Source organism: Homalodisca vitripennis, chromosome 2 (genome assembly GCF_021130785.1).
Source record: "Homalodisca vitripennis isolate AUS2020 chromosome 2, UT_GWSS_2.1, whole genome shotgun sequence".
Lineage (NCBI taxonomy): Eukaryota > Metazoa > Arthropoda > Insecta > Hemiptera > Cicadellidae > Homalodisca > Homalodisca vitripennis.
Window position 1 is genome coordinate 164655694 of NC_060208.1, and position 20445 is coordinate 164676138.

Here is a 20445-nt window from a genome sequence, read left to right on the forward strand (position 1 = left end):
CGTCTTTTGGAACATCAGTGCCTGTTAATAATCTCCATAAACCCTGAGTTCCTTCATATGTTTTTTCATTAATAATGATATCATTATGCTCAAAATTAACGGGTAAATTTCCAATCATAAAACTTTTCTTTTTTTTATCCCAATACAAACCAAATTTATCATCTTTTACTCTAGGAAGGAATTTTTTACCAATTTCACCAATTATTATATCCGTTGTTCCAGGACTTATTGGTTCAACTATGGTAGAGTCTTCAATGATTCGAGGTCTAAATGGTGTTGAAGATGGTAATTTTGGCAATTCAAACTCTTCCACTTCAGATTCTGGAATTGAAATATCGGCAAATTGTCGTACAACTGGAACCAAATTCATCAAATTTTGATTATCGCTTAAAACATTTTCAATTTTGCCCTCAACATTTTTAATTGCAGATGTTACAGGTTGATTAATTTTTTGAATAAATTCTTGTTCTTTTTCATCAATTCGAATCTGTTCTTTAAATTCTTTGATTAATTTCTTTTCTATTTGATCAAGTTTTTTTGCTTCTTCTGAAGTTACGTTCGCCATTTATTTAGGAAAATTTTGAAACGTAAACGTGGAACGTGGAAACGTGAACACGAAACGTGAAAACGAGAACACGAAACGTGAACACGGAACGTAAAACGTGAACGTGGAACGTGGAAACGTGAACACGAAACGAGAACACGAAACGTGGAACGTAAAACGTGAACGTGAAACGTAAAACGTGAACACGAAACGTGAAACGTGAACACGAAACGTGAAAACGTGGAACGTAAAACGTGAACGAGAACGTGAACGAGAACGTGAACACGAAACGTGAAAACGTGAACACGAAACGTGAAACGTGAACACGAAACGTGAAAACGTGGAACGTAAAACGTGGAACGTGAACAGATTTACCGTTTTTCTGTTATTTTCATAATGTAAATAAAAAGTAAAGATAATGTAAAAATAATTGTAACAAATATTTTATCAATTAGATTTGTCAGACCACTGAGCAGCATTTATATTAGAAAACTTATTCAAATATTTACCATTTTTAGGCTTCAAAGTTAGATTAATAGTTAAAAATCCATAGTCTTCTTTCCAAATTTTATCACATAATTCATTAAAGTGGTTAAAACTCATATCAGATCCCACATAATTGTTGTAAATTTTTCTCGAATAGTGATCATCTTGCTTAAAAACACACAACATATTCAAATTATTTCTAATAACTTGTTTATCAACCTTTGAAAAGCATTGGGAAAGATAGATACAAGATATGTTTTTGTGACGAGACATTACGAAATATTCCTTAATAACGTCCTGATTTTCCAAAATACAATCATCAAAAACGATTAATGAATTGGGTTTACATTCGCTTAACGGAACTATGTCCTCAGAAGCATTATAAAAATGTGATATTTCTTTACTTAAGTTCTTCTCAATATTTTTGAATCTTTGTTGTAATTTTTTGTATGCGTCTTGTTCTAAAGATTTACTAAAAACATACAAATTGGAATAAGGAATCAACCTATTGTAGATAAAATTCAATAATAAAGTTGTTTTTCCACATCCACTTGAACCAACAATTAACAATCTGATTGGTTGATCTTTCTTATTTTCTTCAAACGTTTGAAGTTTTATCTGATCTTTTTGCTTTAAAAATTTCTCCATTTAAATAGAAGATTTTCATCTTGAAGCAACGCTTGCGAAAATGAAGCTGTTCAAGTTGACTTCAGAAAGCTCTCAATTATTTTTAAACTTGGAACATCCTATACACTTAGAGGAAGAATCAAATTATTTTATCGGTTTAAGCGGTTTTTATTCTGACAATTTTGTAATAAATATTAGTGAAAGTTCTCCTTATTGTATAGGATTTAGTGAGAAGAACATAACAAAATATTATGGTTTAAACAAAGGATATTATACCTTCGATCAAATAAAAAAATCCCTTAAAAATTATCTGAAAACATTCAAACAATCAGATAAATCTTTAAACTTTGACGAAAACAAGTTTGAAATGCAAAAAAATTATCTCTCTAATAAAATTCAAATAAAATCACCAGTAAGAATAATGTTTTCAGCAATTATTGTAGATTTATTAGGGTTTGTTCAAGAAACTATTGAGCCAAATCAGATATATTTAGGAAATAAAACGCCAAAATTTAGACCTTTCGATGTAATTGAAGTGCACTGCAATCTCGTTGAACCTAGTTTTGAAAATCATACCGAACATTTACACAAAGAATCTGAAATTTTGTACACTTTTTTCCCAAATGTTGCTTATGGATCAAAAATCAGTGAAAAACCGAATGAAATTGATTATATTCCAATTAGAAAAAATATTAAAAGAATTCAAAAAATCGTTCTAACTATACAAGACTCTGAGGGAAATTTATTAAATAATGAGAGTAAAACAACAATTTATTTAAGATTGCAAGTAACTAGTTAAATTTCTTTCTATCTAAATGGAGTCAGTTGTAGATCTAATAAATAATCAACTCAAATTCAATAATACAGAAATTTTTTACGATTGTTGACGAAAATAACGAAATTTGGTTCAAAGCAAAAGATGTTGCAGAAATTTTAGAATATGAAAACACGAGGCAAGCTATCATAAATAATGTCGATAATGACGATAAAACAACGTTTGAATGTATAAATTACAGGAGCCTATCCCATAGACCCCGAGAAAATATTCAAAAACATACTATTTTCGTTAATGAATCTGGTTTATATTCTTTAATTTTGAGATCTAATAAGCCAGAATCGAAATTGTTTAAAAAGTGGGTTACAAAAGAAGTTTTGCCAAGTATTCGTAAATTTGGTGAGTACAAACTTGAAAACAAGATTAAATATTTAGAGGACGAAGTTAAACACTTGCAAATTAAAGATGAAATAAAAACGGAAATAATCGCAAAACAAAGTGTAAAAATTGACTTAATGAAACCAGACCTTGTTTGTAAAGATTTTGATAAGAAAAAAACACCATGTTTTTGTATTAATTAAGAAGAATCACATGTGGGAATATCCTTATTACGTTATCAGAGCTCAAAAGAGAGAAATACCGAAAAGATTGAAAGAACTTGAAATTGATTACCCAGAAATGGAAATTTTATTAAGACATGGAGATCCAAATAGTATAAATCTCTACAACCAAATGAAAGAATCTTTGAATATTTTATACAACGGAAATCATTTTACTACAAATATGGCAGAATCTCGACTGATTTATAGAATATCTAAATTACACGATGAAAATGTTTCTAAATTTTACTAAAAACTCTCGATTTATTATATTTTGTTTGTAAATGTTTAGCATAACTAGGTAACCATTGTAGAATTCTTTTTTCATATTCACAAGGCATTTCGTTTTTATAACTTTCGCTGAAAATTTTTTTAGCACAATCTTTGCAAAAGGCATCTTTTCTATCTTTACTATACTGCCAGTTATTAAATTCAGAAATATTTTTAATTTCTTTACAAAAGTAACACTTTTTTTCTTCTAAAGTTAATTTGTCCATTTTATCATATAATTCCTTACAATAACAGTCTTTTCTATTCTTTTCCTTATAAAATTCTTGACACTTTGTACATTTCTTTTGAGACTCCATTTATATAGAAAAAATTATTACACGATGAAAATGTTACTAAATTTTATTAAAAACTCTTGACTTATGATATTTTGTTTGTAAATGTTTTTGATAATTATTTAACCATTTTATAGTTCTTCCACATTCACATTGAGTATCTTCATAATATAATCTATGGTGATTCTTCTTTACACAATCTTTACAATATGAGTCTTTCTTATCTCTACTATAGTGATGACTATTAAACTCTGAAATTTTTTTTTTAGTTTCTTTACATTTAAGACATTCTTTCTCTTCCAAAGTTAATTTTTCTATTTTATCATACAGCTCTTTATGATACTTCCTATAACAATCTTTACAATTATAATTAATTCCATCTTTTCTATTCTTATCTTTATAAAATTCTTCAAAACCTTTTAATTCTTTGCACTTTGAACATTTCTTTTGAGCCTCCATTTATATAGAAAAAATTAAAGCTTTGACTTTCTCAATTCATATTCATAAAACTTTCCGGTTATTTCTTCATTATTTAAATCTTTTATACTATAAGTTACAGGATCTGTGTTATTAATTTGATAAATCACAAAGATTTCTCTTGACCAATTGTTCTTATATTTGTTCGAAAATGTTTGTTTTTTTACTAACAATTCTTACATGATCATCGACTTTAAATTTAGTTTTCGTGTGAATTTCAGGTGGAACATACTTGAAAACGGTCTCTAAAAACTCCTTTTCTGCATCCTTATCTACGTCTTTGGGCTTCATTTTGATTGTGCTGTGAACCGTATCATTGTAATTTGTGACTATTTTTTGAAGAATATCGATCCATTTAAAGTTTTTATTAATCTCAAAAATAACTTTCATCCTTTCGTTTTGAGTTCTGTTATATCTCTCTACGATACTTGATTTCTCTTCGTTTTCAGTATGATAAATCTTAATGTTGTATTTCCTCAAAACATCGTTAAATTCTTTATTTTTGAACTCTAAACCCTTATCTGTATGAAGAAGATTCGGAGGTTTATGCCCGATCTTTATAGCATCTTTTACTATATCTTCGAAAGCTTTTGAAACATCCTTGCCGTTTTTTCTTTTGATAGCTCTTGACCAAGCATATTTTGAGAAAGTATCAATAACATTTAACATATACTTAAATCCATCATTTTGATCTGAATAGTTAGACATTATAACTAAATCTGCTGCCCATAAATCGTCAATTCCTAAAGTTATAATTTTTCTCTTTTTAAACTTTTTTCGTACTGGTGCATGAATTTCTCGAGCTTCAATCTCTATCTCATCTTTAGTCTTCAATTCTTGCTTAACAGGTTTTGGATTTGGATTCTTTATAAACTTACTCTTGTTTGTCTTACATTTTGAACATTTTGCAGCAATTCTATACAATCCATTTTGAGTTTGAACGATTTTTGAATCTATACTTTTCGTTTTTTTCTTGCATTTGTGGCAGTGAATCAAATCATCTTCCATTTACATGTCAAAGTTTCCAAGTTTATTTAACTCATCTAAAATATCTGTTTTATATCCATACGGTACTGTATCGATCTTATTTTCTAGGACAATTCTCTTATCATCTTTAGCGTTCAGTGCTAACTTGTTTATAGTGACGGTGTACAACTCATGTTTGTAGCTTTTGATTACTGTCATCTCCCTAAATTCTTCTTTATCTTCGAACAAACATTTCTTCAAGTTTTCGATATTTATTGTTTTATTTACAACGCTTCTCTTAATCCCTTTACACCTAACTGGGTTTTTATCTAGATATTTGTACGAGTACATCTTAGACCTTAAACCACAAAATTCTTCTAAAACTTCGCTATTTAACTCATCTTTGAATTTCCCTATTACCTTCTTATTTTTAGTAGTGAAACATTCGTGATCTTTTGGATAATCACTTGTATCAAAGTCATCTATATTTTCTTTAATAATTTTAAAAGGATCTCGTTTCAATTCTAGGAAATAACTGTCTGTATCCATGTAACACAGATTCAAATCTGGATCAAACTTCTTTAATTTGTTGTAATAAAACTCGTACATTAGCAATTTTGAGAGGTCGAGAACTGAAAATCCTATGTAAATCGGTTTGTTAAATTTAACCTTTTGTTTGTACATGTGACTCGCTATACAGTTGTCGTCAAAGATGTTAAAGCATTTGAAATTTGTTTTCTTAGCTTGTTTCATTGAAAATTCTTCATTTCCAAGCTTAATATCACATCTGTTTCTCACATTTTCCATAGATTTTCCAAAAACTGAGTTGTTCATCAGCTTATAAAAGTCCTTTTCAAAGTCGCTTGTAGCTTTGGTTCTCATGTTTGTGTTAAAATCAATGTATTCTTTCATAAAAGGCTTCTGATCGAATGCGATAACTCTATTCACATGTTTTAACACCATTCCTTGTTCCAGATAGAATTTCAAATTTCTCGAATGAACAACGTATTCAGTTTTATCCAGTAGAGTTGTGCAAAGTTTGTTTTTAAAATGTTCTGGAGCAAGAGGTAAATCCTTGTGATGTTCGTGTAAATTTGTTGGATATCCAAGATCGACTTCGAGAATATAGCCATAATCTTCGTCGCCAGTGAGTTCTAAAATTGTTTCTTGCCACTCTTCTTTTGTATACGTTTTAGGATCCATCCACTTGATATCGCCGTATGGTAAACTTTGCATGAGGCCATACCCATAAAGGTTATTAGCATCGAGATAGAGTAAATAGTTTTCGGGCTTTGTCTTATCAAAATCTTTTAAATATTTGTTATTTGCTTTCACATATCGTTTAATACATTGAGAAATGCCTCCGCGAATACCTTTTTCGATCATTAAATACATATCGTAATCGTGTATCAGTTGAAGCTCGATTTTAGTTAATTTTAACATAGCATCCCATGCAAGACTGGGAGCTGTTAGATAGTGTGCTGGATCAAGCTTATAGCAATTCAAACAAATATTCCTAAAATTTTCAAAGATATCAGCGAGCAATAGAACATCTTGAATGTTATAGAGATCAGAGTAATTTCCTAGATTTTTCTCTTTTAATTTGTTCCAAACATTTAAGTAGTGTTGAAAATCTTTCTCAGATATGCTCTCGTCTGTCAAAAGTGAATAGAAATCTTGAATTCTCAATTCTTCTGTGTAATCAAGTTTTTCAATACTGTCGATAAATTCATAGGGAAATATGCCTTTTCCAGATAGAATTTTAAAGATTTCTTCTTCGTCATTTGGCTGTCTTTTTAGAATTTCATTCAATATTCTTCCATCCTGTATAAAATGATTTGTATGTTTGAAGTCTTCTTTCTTTAGATTTTTCGCTAATTTTTCAATAGACGAGGCCATGAATCTAAATGTGTCCACGAAAGAGAATTTTATGAACTTTCTAGGTTTGTCACCATCAAACTCATACCCGTATCCAGAATTTACAGAATAATTTATATATCGTTCATCGGTGTTTGCAATCAAATCAACATTACCGTACTGTTTTGCCAATTCTTTTATGTACAAATGAGTATCGTAATTTGACATATTATGACAGAAAACTGGAATGTTTTGTGGAAATTTCAAATTCAGATTGCAACATGCATGAGCTGCGCCTCGAAACTTGCCGATTAAATGACAATGATCTCTTACTTTATTATAACTCTTATCTTTCCAACTATCAGGAGTAAAACCATACTGAATTGACTCAACATCATAAGCAGACCATTCGCAAATATGACAAACGTTTGCATTTTGGTATGAAATTTCTTCTTCTTCAGTCAATTTCATAGGTTTTTTGTTCTTAGAATTATATTTTGTAGCTATGTATTTCGATAATTTATTGAGTTCTTTAAACAATTTTGCAGGAACATTTGGCAAATCTTCTTCATTTTTTGCTCGATAACATATCGGCTTGTACATACGATTGGTCACATTCGACACTAAATATAGAGTAAAACCATAAGGAATGTGCTTCTGAATCTTGGTTGTAGTCGATCTTTGTGGATTGTTCTTGCATGTCGGAATTTTTTCTAATATGCTCTCAAAATCCATATAAATAACGTAAGGATGGCTAAACTTCTTTTGATAATTAGTAAATGATGTTGTTTGACCTGGAAATGGCATAATTGGTTTACAAACTTCATGTTGCTTGCAAATTTCTAAATGATCTGTTAAATCTCCAGATTTGTAGAAATGGCTTAAACATCTTCTACAAAGAAATTTCCTTTCTTTATGTTTAGGATAACTGTGAACTCACTAATCTATTTAGATCGGTTATCAAAAACATAATGAGATTTATCTTCTTGTTTTACATACAATAAATCAACTTCTAACTCGGCGTCATACATTTCTGAAATTTGCAACGGAACAATGTTAAATTTCTCATCATAACTGTAGATATTTATTGACATTTTTCGGATACTTATACTTGGAATTGTAACTTCGTTTTTCAAATAATTGTATATCTTTTAAAGACATTGGATACTCAAAGCCCGAAAATATCTCGTCATTTACAAATTTCTCTCGTATTGCTTTGCTCTATCAGCATTCTTTTTCAGGTTTTCCAATAGCACATCGGATAGAATAAACAAAACAGAAATCATCTTTATTTTTTGATATTTACACAAGCTTTCTTTACCTTGATCTCTTGTGGTAAATCGATATATGATCCTGCGTTCATAAATTCGTGTTTATTAAGGCTCAAAACTAATTGTTTACAACTTTTGAATGTCCATCCAGAACCTCTATTTGGATGATTTGTCCTGTTTCTCGATGTGTTAATTTATTAAATTGCTTAGTAATAAAGTCGTTTACGTCAAATATTTCGTCTGCTTTTATAGTAAAGTACATTGGGCAAGTTTGTGGATCACCGTTTACTAAAGTTCGTTCATATTCACAATTCCAAAGAGAGATATCCTTTCATATTTTTAACATTCTCTTGAAATTTTTTCTATTAAACTCTTAATTTCTGGCCTCATAAATTGATAGATATTTGTAAATTGACATGGAATTATCGTTTAAATTTGTTAAAATGTATTGCTTGAAAAGACCGTGTATTGAGGATAAAACTTCAACATCTATGATATTTTCAGGTTTTTCGTTAAGAGTTTTGTCAATTTCTTCGATCATTTCAGACTTAGTTTTATCGTTTGTTTCAATGGACAATTTTTTCAGCGATTGATTGAATTTTTTCATCATTAAATAGATTGAGATCTTTTTTTATCTTCCTTAAAGTTTTTTCTTTAATTCACGCAATTTTTCTATATTGTACATCTTTTCATGATCGACAATTTGATTTTCTTTAGCCCAAGTCCTCAAATAATTCAATTCTTTCTCATAAATGCCTTTGTTTTTTAGATGAATTTTAGAATTATAATGTCTATCATAATGGTGTTCAAAAATGTCTTTTTTGCAGTATGGACATGACACCTTTTTCCTCTCCATTTAAATAGGGAAAAATTTGAGTGAGTCAAGTTTCACTATTTAGTAAAATATCTTTTTTATTAAGGAAAAGTTATAAACTTTTAAGCTTAAAGTTGATAAATTTTCCTTAATAAAAAGATATTTTACTAAATAGTGAAACTTGACTCACTCAAATTTTTTCCTATATAAATGGAGCTACTAAAGGAATTAAATGAAGTTGGTGAGCTAAGATTTAAAAGAATATAAGAAGTTGAATGAATTAGAAGAAAATAAGAAATACAAAATTTTGAATTTGGAGAAAATAAAAGATAAATTCGGGTTTACAATAATTGCCGAGTTGGAAGATTATAAAGTACACTTACCGAACAGATTTTTGAATGTTTTGGATGAAAAAAAAGATTAAAGAATTGAATAAACAATAAATGATAAATTACACTTGGTTGTTACTGGAAAGAAGACTATTAAAGATAAAGACTGTGTTACCGTCAATTTTGTAGAGTAGAAGATTTTTCGTCGTAGCAGACCAATAGATTGATTTTGACAGCTCAAGAAAGTAGAAGCAAACAGCTATAGATTCGGTAATTTTTCATTCGTGAGTTACAGATTCGTTTATTGTCCTTTAAACAGTATTTTTCATTGATTTACCGTCTGTCCCCAAAAGTGAGCTAAAAACCCCATATTCATATCTACTTATATATATATATATATATATATATATATATATATATATATATATATATATATATATATATATATATATATTGTGACATTCTAAAAATCAGTGCTGATTGGCAGAGGAGAATATTGCTTAGCATATAGTATGTTTTTTGTTAAGTAAATCATTGGTGTCCTAAAATTAAAAACTCTATTCTGAAAGATAAGTATTATGCATATAAATGTAGGAGGAATGAAATTGTTGTGTTAAAATTGATACGGAACTGACCTGAGGAGAACTGCAGAGGACGGAGCCCAGCCATGCGCTTGTTAACATCACCTTACCGCGCCGGTCCACGTCCGACAGATTCATGGGCTTGAGGACCGCGAAGTATCTGGAAACAAAGCAGGGAACTGTGGATACAACCATAAACGTTTACTTCATATAACCAACTCAACATTCATATCAGCTGCTAATAATCCAATATATAATGGTGCTAATAATTATAATACTATTTTTAAATCCTTCGTATTGTTCTTCTCAGTTAATTCACAACCAGTTTTTTTTTTTCGTTCTTCCGCGTGATCGAATCCATATATGTACCTTATGCTTACTTTGTTTTCGGTTGTTATTAAGTGTTTTGATTTCAGCATTTCCAATTTGTGTTTTAATAACATATATAGTCACCTTAGTTCAGTTTCAGTTTTTTACATTTATATTTAGCAAAGCTACATTTACATTCTAAATTCAAAGAAAAATAATCTAATGGTTAGTCAAGAATATTATTCATAATATTTAACAGTTCCTTGAAAACAATTTTGCACACATTTAGTGGGAAGGTAGTTTCGAAAAACATATTTAAGAGAAGTAATTTATAATCTCCATTACAAAAAAAGTTTGTGAAATAGTGGTTTTTGAAATAAAACTTTTTTATCACAGAATAGTAATATGCACTCACTTGTAACTTCCATACAATCACCTAGAACCTACAATTTAATTGGAGTGGAACGGTCATTATTTAGTAGTTTTATAGTATCTAATACAGTAATTGTGTAGTTCAAACTCTACCTATACTGGTGTAATATACGATTGAACTGTATGAAATTTATTTTAGTACGATTATTAAAAACATAGACAAAGCTGTCCGATTGCAAATTATGATTATAATATATTAGATGAATTTACTTAGTCATGGATGTTGAATACTTCCATGAAGGATAGAGAGTAGAAGAGCTGAAAGTAAGCAATTAGTAAACATTATTGGATTACATTGGCGACTTCGATAAAAGCATTTCACTCCAAATAAGTTACGCTAAGCCACTGTGGTTAATATGAAGTTATCAGAAACGTTTATCTTTATATCTGTAAATAGATTTCCAATCAAAGCTTCAGCCGAAACTCAATCAAGTATGACGACAATGAATTACAAAGTTAAATGATTACATGGTTGAATTAGTGAGGGTTAACTAGGGTAATTCTAATTCAATAACTCACTATTTCGTTAATTTACTTGGAATGACATCTTTTTATAATAGTGGGTTGATGTGTAACATTATTTTCATGGACTATGAATGATTAATCCTTATTTAAATACTATCATAATTAAAGTAATAGTGCTTTTTGTTTCGAACACTATATATTACAATATAAAATTATCTACGGCAAAAATAATATTCATAGATGTTATTAAAAGAATATTTCTTATGAATTACCTAAAACTACATTTGTTTATTTGTGTATTTTACAAAAAAACCATATTTTGTTTATACATTTGTGTTATACACTTCAGCGATGTATGTAAAATAATGATATGTATACCTGTCTATGCTGATACAGATGAGGACAAAACTGGATAAATAGAGGCCAAATATCCTGAAGAATGCAGTAATCCTGCAGGCTATGTCACCCAACAACCAACTGACGGTAGCCGCCCACATGATCTCCAACGGCATCATCAGAAAAGTAACCTAAACAAACTGTAGTGTTAATAACAGTTTCTAAGATATTGTAGTATATTTGTTGGACAATATTTGGAATTTATTATCCCTTACTTAGTATTTTGATGTTTTTTTCTTTACCAGCGTGTTTCCATGACCGACATATTAATGTATAAGTATGTAAATTAATATACTTCTATTTAATATATTTGGCACCCACCTTTTCTTCTCCAGACCACTCGACGATCTTAACTACAGTTAGCACTAAGTACTTCAATGCATGCGCTAATGTAGTGGTATACTTTATTAACTTTTAGCATTTTAGCATACGAATTACAGTAGAGAATCAATAGTTCGGACTTACTCCAGGCGGTCTAAAAGTGAGATTTGATACAGACAAAGACACCGCGTTAAATACATTGTCTTGTATTGGTTTATTGCTTACTCTTGGAGCGCAAAGAACATTCATTTGACAGGAATGTGTGTTGGGTTGTAGTGGCGGAAGGCTTTATTTTGTTATGTTTCTCTAATTAAGCATAATAATATTTAGTTCCAAAGTGACGCTGATGTACCAAAATTGGATGAAGACTTGATTAAAAGTGACATTGAAGAAACGCGCTTACACACTCAGAAGCATGCAGCAGTGGCATTGATGTCACGACTTTGAAAACAAAATGAGAGCGCATAACGCAGCTCGTTCTTTTTAAGTGAATGAAGGCTTTAGCTACCAAAAAAACGACTACTTAATTTTTAATTTCAAACATTGTATAATCTATAAATTTTTAAATTAACAATTTACTGCTGCACCAGACGTATTTTATTGTAGCAATAGATATGCTCTTAATAAAATATCTCAATTCGGTGCAATACTGTAACATAATGTTTCCATAAAAAATAGTCCGTTCAACTAAGTCGAAGGAAGTGCTTACATTTTGTGACAACTGAGATATTGTTAAATTTATTGTCATAGAATGTATAGATATTCAATATCTTTAAAATGATACAATTGAAAAATTTATAGAAAGAAACAAGGTCAGGAAGTGTTATAAGCATTCAATAACAGTTGTAGTTTCTTCTCTCGATTCATAAATAATGGAGTTATGAATTTAAAAAGAGTTTAAGCGGCTGCCATGCAATGGAATTAAATGGTGTACGAAACTGGCCAATAAACGTAGTCAAGATATTTAAATGGTAAAATTTTGTACCAAGTTTGACTTAGTTTCAACTTCTATCACCAGTTGTTCTTCGCGATAGGAAAGTTCTTATGGAATTTACATGCAATCAATATCTCTAAAACAGTTTTATATAAAACACATTTATATTATGTAATATTTAGGACATCCAATACGCATTTCAGGATCATTTTAGTCTTTTATCTAGGTTCATAAATAACAGTTGTGAATAAAAACAAATTATTTGTACGTCCGCCATATAGAAACGAAAAGGGGTACGAAGCCGACGAATGTAGTCAAGATATTTAAAAAATAAAAGTTTGTAGCAAGTTGTAACCGTTTCAACATTTGTATGAACAGTTCCGGGTGATAAAAAGTTCTTATGGGATTTACAGAGCCAAAAAACACTGTAATACAAAATATTTTGTAAACCTTGCAAGCATTCAGAAAATATGTTATCTTTAGGTTCATAAATAGCGTAGCAATCTGGCTAACGAATTTAGCAGAGAAATTTATAAGATCAATTGTTTTAACATATTTTAAAATGTTTTTTTATGGTTATCGTTTGTAAAGTCCACGTTATATAGCATAAAACATTTAGAATTGGAATATTTTTTTGCTCTAGGGGTCATGTCATGTGAAGTCATGTAGATATTTTTGGTAAGTACTACCATGAGGATTATTTCAACAGGCTGATTTTGCACACAAAACCGACCTAAAATACGTTAAATTTAGATTACATTTTATGTTTTATTTATACGTTCCACCTCCAGCTAACGTTAGATTTCTACTTGTTTTATGTAGTTCTTGCATACGAAATCAGCGTATTGCAACTGTCTTCATGGTAGCACTTATTGAAAATTTCAGCTTAACTGCTATCTCCAGAGTCCATATCCACTCTCCGACTAAATTTTATACATAATATAAATTACTTAGCTTGTGGAAACGATTAATTTGCCAAAAACTCCAAAAATTAGATCCTTTTAAGTTCGTTGTCACCTTTTTGCGCCATTTAGTTCTATTATGGTGACCGTTCATATTAAAGAAAAAATTGTAACTCCGTAATTTATATAGAAAATGTGACCTAAGCTTTTGTTAAACAGTGTTATCAAATGTTACTCAAGGTATTGATATTCTAAATCTCATATAAATGTATTTATAATAATTAAACTGTCAAAATATCTACCTACTTCTTCCGACTAGGAAGTACTATTTATGATGAACACGTCTACTGCCCTTTAATAGGTTCATTACGGAACTCTGCATGGGTCGATAATTAGGAATGGGTTTGCTCCCAATTTATCTGGATTAGTCAGACTGTACGATAATGACTTTTACTGAAATTAAACGTGTTTTACTTAAACTTATGGGTATAGTATGAGTTTGTATAATATACAATTCAGATACGTTTTACTGGCCAAAAAAGACATTTTTCTGCCTGCTGCGTGGTCTATATAATAGTAAATACAAAAAGACAAATAGAGAGGTTCTTTACTGTTACTGTTAATAATTGCTGTTATTGAATAGGATTTTGTATAAATATTTCTTTTTAAGTGTAAGAAAAGTTCTAGAAGGTTTACGTGAGACTAATTACATCAATAAAAATTGTGTTCTGGTTAACTAGTAGCTATTTTACGATTATGAAAACAAATCTTTCCAATACAGTTGTTTTAGGAATAAAGTCAATAATACCAACATTTATTACGTTATGATAATTTCCAAGTAAATGGCTTATTATTAAGTTAGCATACAACATCAACGAATTACTTTTGTAAACGCTTGACAATGTTTTATTGTTTATAGTAACGCAACGAAAGTGGCAACACAGCTCTCTTTCGCTCAGACAAGCATGCGCCAAACGCGTTAGATTAACAAAACTTGCTTAGTTAAATAAGTTATAAAAATTAAATAATTATATACAAAACTACACACCTAAGACATAGACTTTAAAAAATCCATAACGTGGCCAATGTCAAATTTGTTTGAACCGCTTGGTTATACACAAAAGTTAAAATATTACCATAATTACATTACCACAATTATTTTGTATGATTCTAAGATTACACACTCAAGCACAGTAACCTTATTTACATTTACAGTTAGGTAGAACTGGTACCTGTTTTAAATGTTCGCGATAACAAATTAGAAGTTATTGTTTGCATTAAAATTTCACACCAATTTTAATTCTACTGGTTAGTTTGTGATTAACTTTCAAACTCGAATACCTAAAGTTCTTTATCTGAGAGTAGATTTACGAAGACCTACAGTGTAAAACGCAGTTGATTGTTACTTTTATTATTGTTGACAGTAAGCACTAAGGAAAGGCTTACAATTAAGTCAGCGATGGCGAGGTGCATGAGCATGGTATTAATTCTGGAGGTGGACTTGCGGCGGCGCCGGAGTATGATGGAGAGGACGGTGATGTTGCCGATGGCTGAGAAGACAAACAGGATAGAGTACAAGACGATGGAGATGACGTGGCCGTCGTTGAAGCACATGTCGATAGTGACATTGTAGGACGCATTGTTGCACCAGTCGGGGAAAAATCCAAGGGTGGGCACATCGTCTATAGTGGCCCCCATCTCCACAGTGTCATTTCGTAACGGTTCCACCTGTAATAAAAAATAAAAGTTTAAATTATATGGCAAATTGTGCTTGGATTACTAGTAATCGAACATATGCAGACGCAATATATTCCTCCACTATTTAAATTAGGAAAATTAAAATTGTTTTATTTATATCCGATTTAGCATTCTAGTAGAACGTTAGTGGTCATAAAAAGTGTGTCTCAAGATTTATAAGATTGTCTTTCCAAAAGATACCTATTTTAGCTTTAGAAAGTATATTGCATAAATCATATATAATTCTGTTTGATGAGATAGTCGCACAAGCCAGTGATCCATGATGACGGGCAGAATAATCCTGAAAAGGAGATCAACCTCTTCACAATATAGGCTATCGTGACCTATCAGCTTATGTACAATATTATTATACAATGTTTTGCTGTTTATTTGCTATCCAGTCTGTAATTACTATGGAGTTTAGTACGCAGTAAAATCTTTATTCAGTAAACGAGTTTTATTCAGTAAATGGTTATTAAAATATATTTAATAAAATTTAATGTTCTTAATCAATCTGAAAATATATGTATGTTATGTATAAAGTTATAGGACCTGAAACAATTATTAATAATGTATAATTTTAATTTTATGAACAGTCACCCAGATGAGCTAAGAGTACATGTGCTCGATATCGAAGATCTAATTCTTACAATATCTTTATAAATACTGCTATTTCAAGAAAGTATTTCTGAAGAATACACAACCTATTTCACTCAATACCTTTCATTACTGGTTGGTTATTATATCTAACGATAAGTTAAATGCTTTGAATTGAATGTATAAAACGCTGTAATAACGTTATAATTCTAGATTCAGACACTTACAAGAACATCAAAATAAGTTTCACTTCTGTTTTGAAGAACAAAAAATAAAGAAAGAAGAAGCCTTCAAGATTCGACTTTTCACGCTTCCGGGACAATAAAATGTTACTTAAAATACAAATCCCCACAGTATGTCTGTCCATCAGGGGTACCAACTGCCGTATCTGTAGAAGTAATCGTAAAAAACGTGTTTGGATGGCTTCAAGTCTCTTAATGGAGCCAGTTTGGTAGAGAGAGACCATATTATGCTGGTATATTCAAGTAGCTGTCGGTCAATTGACTGGAGTAGAGTTGCTACATTGGAGTAGAGACCATAGCTTGTAATAAGAACAACGAGTCCAAGCAATTTGGAGGCATTGCTACAGTTGTCATCAATGTTAGGGCCTCAAATAATTATTGATGGTAATTCCAAGATCGTCAATGATGCTGTTACTCTTCATCTTTGAAACATTCAGCCAATGTGACATTTTTTCCTGCTAAAAGTGACGAACTTCGTAATGAAGTTACTCGATGTAAAAGTGTCTAAATATCATATCTGCAGCTTTTTTCCTATAAAGAGCTTACCCAGTCTAAATTTGCGAAAGTAAAAATACGTATACAGGCTTTGAGGTATGGAGTACATTAAATAACTCCACCAGATTACCGTTAAGAGTTACAAATCTAGTTGTATGTTTCCAATATGTAATTTTTATTATCACTGAAGATGACTAAATGACGAAGATGTAACGATATATCCTACCCTCAACTATATCTGACCCTGAATAAAGAAAAACTACTTCTATTAAAAGTAGTTCATAAAATCTCATTCAGGGATATCTCATTCAAATAAACTTAACTAAAAGAGATTATAAAAAAGGTTTATGAATTGCTGATACTGCTGGTGGCAATGGTAAAACTCAATTATTTGGTGGTGCTGATGGTGATTTATCTTCTACAAGGACATCACCTGAAGATTTTGACCTGCTCAGATGAGTACATTGTGCCCGTCTGTGTAAAGATTGAGTCGCTTAGACTTTTACTCAATTCAGAAACCAAATGACAGTCAGAGGTTTTTAGAATTGGATAGGTCTTTATGTCATTCCACGTGTAAAACATGATACACTGTGTTCAGAAAACATTTTGTTAGAAAGATAACTGCAACTGCAGTCCGCTTAGTATATACAGAAAATCAATGATTGTCATAAGGAAATTTTATTATAACTAAAAACTCGTAAGAAAAAGACTAAAATAGCATTTAAGTAGGCAGTTAATTTAGCAACAAATAATACATATATTTTAACTAAATAGATGAGTATATTGACACTTATTTCCATTTCCTTTCACTGATATGGCTTCAAAAACTGTAATTTTTAATGCTTCAAAAACTAAAACGAAAGCATCTATATAAAATGTTTAGCTCTTTCAAGCAACTTAAGTTTACAATTTATATATACACAAATCAGGGTACCTATTTCATATCAGAAGAACTAAAATCATTCTTTCCCAACTCGGGAGAAGCAACTGAAATGAAATAAAAGAAAGTTTATTTCAGTTACAATTACAATACCATTACAGTAAGTATTAATATATACTTATATATGTATTGATAATTAATAAATGTACAATAAATAACTGAAAGTATTATACATAATGTTTTGAAACTATCCTATATGGCCAAGCAGCCCGTGCGTATGCTAGAGTTATATTATTAATTGATATATGTAGATAACAGACTAATCTCCAAGGAATATAACACTGGCATATCTCTTGTAGTAAAAGCTATTGCAGTCTCTATTTCATTAAAACATTCATCGCCATCAGTCTATTCCAGCTACTTTCAACACGTCTTTTTTAAGTTTACTGATGTAACTGGATGTGAAGAGGGATATTAGGACTGTTACGAGTTAACACAATAATGTCTACTGCAGTAGTAAGTTACGGGTCACCATCGTCATAAGCAAACAATCTATACAACAAATTGTCATGATCGTACTCACTCGGACAATAACAAGGTCTCGGCCTCTTCAAGTACAACACGGAGTAGAAAATTGTTAACTTTGTGTTACATTATTTCCATGACATAGGTTCAAATAGCCTAAATTTACTAAATTTGTTACATACATTTCTAAATAAAGTCTGAGATATATAAAATGAGTTATTAATAAGTATATACTTAACTTTATCCATAATTAATGGAATGACAGAGATCCTCACTCTACTAGAGTGCCTAGAATTATAAAAATGTGACGTTAAAGATAAAATTAAAGAAAAATGTTTATATATATATATATATATATGTGTGTGTGTGTGTGTGTGTGTGTGTGTGTAATATACTTTTTATATACAACTGGTGCTAGGAAAAATTTCATGTTTCATGAAAAGTATTTTAAGTCGAATATCTGTTAATTTTCTAAAACAGCTTTTAAAATACGTTTCTGAAAAACGAAAAGAGATTTCCTTAAATCTTCGAGCTCTTCCCCACGTAATGTTTCCAAATGATAGGAGAGACTGTACAGTAAACAAAATACACAGTTTTAATCTATGTGCAATTTAAAATATTACTTAATCATATGAATGTATACATGCATTTCCTGACTTTTTTGCAACAAAAAACTGTTTTACTACCATCACATTGCTCAATGCCTTGGCCTGTGCATCTAGCCAACTTCTTCCGAAGGCATATTAAACTGTCGTCTGTCTTGTATTACCCCACAGTCAACATTTTGTGGGTCACTATTTTCTTTGTATATATATATATATTTGATTTGAAGACCCCTAAGCTTTACGATCTGAATAATACGTCTATAATACAATACAATACATTTATAACTAAAATGTGCAACTGTCAGACGACGTAGACCACAAATGAAAGTAACAACAATTATCTTGCTCGTTTTCATCCTTGAGATATACATTCGCTTGAAACATATGTAAGTATTACTTTGTGAAATTTAAAAGTTATTTGACTAAGTGAAGTTTAAAAATTTGGAGTCTTAACGTTATACACTAAGACCCATTGCATTCTCTTTCATTATTCGATTAGAAATTCTATTACTGCTAACCACGACTCCGCATTGCTCATTGTTTTAGAGTTTGTTACATAAAGTGCTTGGTTATGACAGGTCCATTATGCATCACAAAAGTGTAATTGTTATAGTTCTGAATTCATTGCAAGTAATTATGAATTCATAATCGCAACACGAACATATTTTATAGTAAAATATTTACGAAGGACCTCGGCAAACGCACCATAACTCTGCACAGATGGTGGTAGATTCCGTAGGATCCCATAGTTGTACTCGAAAGTGAGGTTATTTAGTAGTACGAGTGCGATGTTTTTCTCGTAAATGGTTGTCGTATCTGTCCAAATCTATTTGAATGTTTTCTCACATAAGAATGTAAAATGTGTTTCAAACATTCTGTAACGTGTATTAAACACATATTCTCCGACAAAATACCTAATAACAGTACTACCTTATAATATATAAATAAAAAATAAACATTATATTTAGATGGCACGTTTTTGAAAGGAAAATATTTATGTACTCTTTTAAAATGTGTAATATACAATTTATATAAAATGTAATCAGGTCTGAGATATTTTTGACGCATACATTGGTGACCTTTACAGGTAGCCTACATCTCAGGTCACCTGTAAGTAAGCCACGTAGATTTTATTATTCCTAACAAAATACAGCGCATAATTAATTTATTCCAGTAATCATGAGATGGGTTGGGACGAACAGATCATTAAAACTACCCTTTCGTCTTTAAGTCACCTTTTTAATTCTTTACGTCACCAGTAGTCGTATTCCATTGAGCATGGCTCTTTAGTAGCGTTAGTATATTCGTTAATCGTATTTGATCGATATTTCATATTAATTATTCAAATTAGGGAGCTCACTCACCTGTTTGAAGTTATAAAACCATTACAACTCAGTTATAAGTTTAGTTGGTATTAAATAATTAATACTTGACATAGCTAAGTTTAAAATACTGACAATGCTCCTGCCAAATATTTTGTTATTAAAATTCTAAATTCGTTAAAATGTTCCTTTCAATCAGTTTTCAAAACTTTCAATCAGTTGTAGTACGTTTGGTATCCAAAATAGTTTGAGAAGACCGACGCGATGTTTCAATTCCATTCCGAGACATACACGATTACTTGTAAGATTACTTTGGACCACTGGTTAATATACTTTAGATACATTTACCAATTTAGCTATTTAATATCTTGTTTGTTCAAAACTGTAACTTTAT

At 30.5% G+C, this 20445-nt stretch overlaps 1 protein-coding gene across 7 annotated transcripts in view; it reads right to left on the reverse strand.

Annotated features, from left to right (window-relative positions):
- LOC124354982 (adipokinetic hormone/corazonin-related peptide receptor variant I-like) overlaps positions 1–20445 on the reverse strand; it is a 209146-nt gene that overhangs the window by 32509 nt on the left and 156192 nt on the right. For all 7 annotated transcript variants that reach the window (XM_046805828.1, XM_046805823.1, XM_046805821.1 and 4 more), the window contains 3 exons: positions 15095–15376; positions 11474–11622; positions 9944–10049 (listed from right to left, as the gene is read on the reverse strand). In XM_046805828.1, the coding sequence (XP_046661784.1) occupies positions 9944–10049; positions 11474–11622; positions 15095–15376 (537 nt within the window). The remainder of the gene's footprint in view (positions 1–9943; positions 10050–11473; positions 11623–15094; positions 15377–20445) is intronic.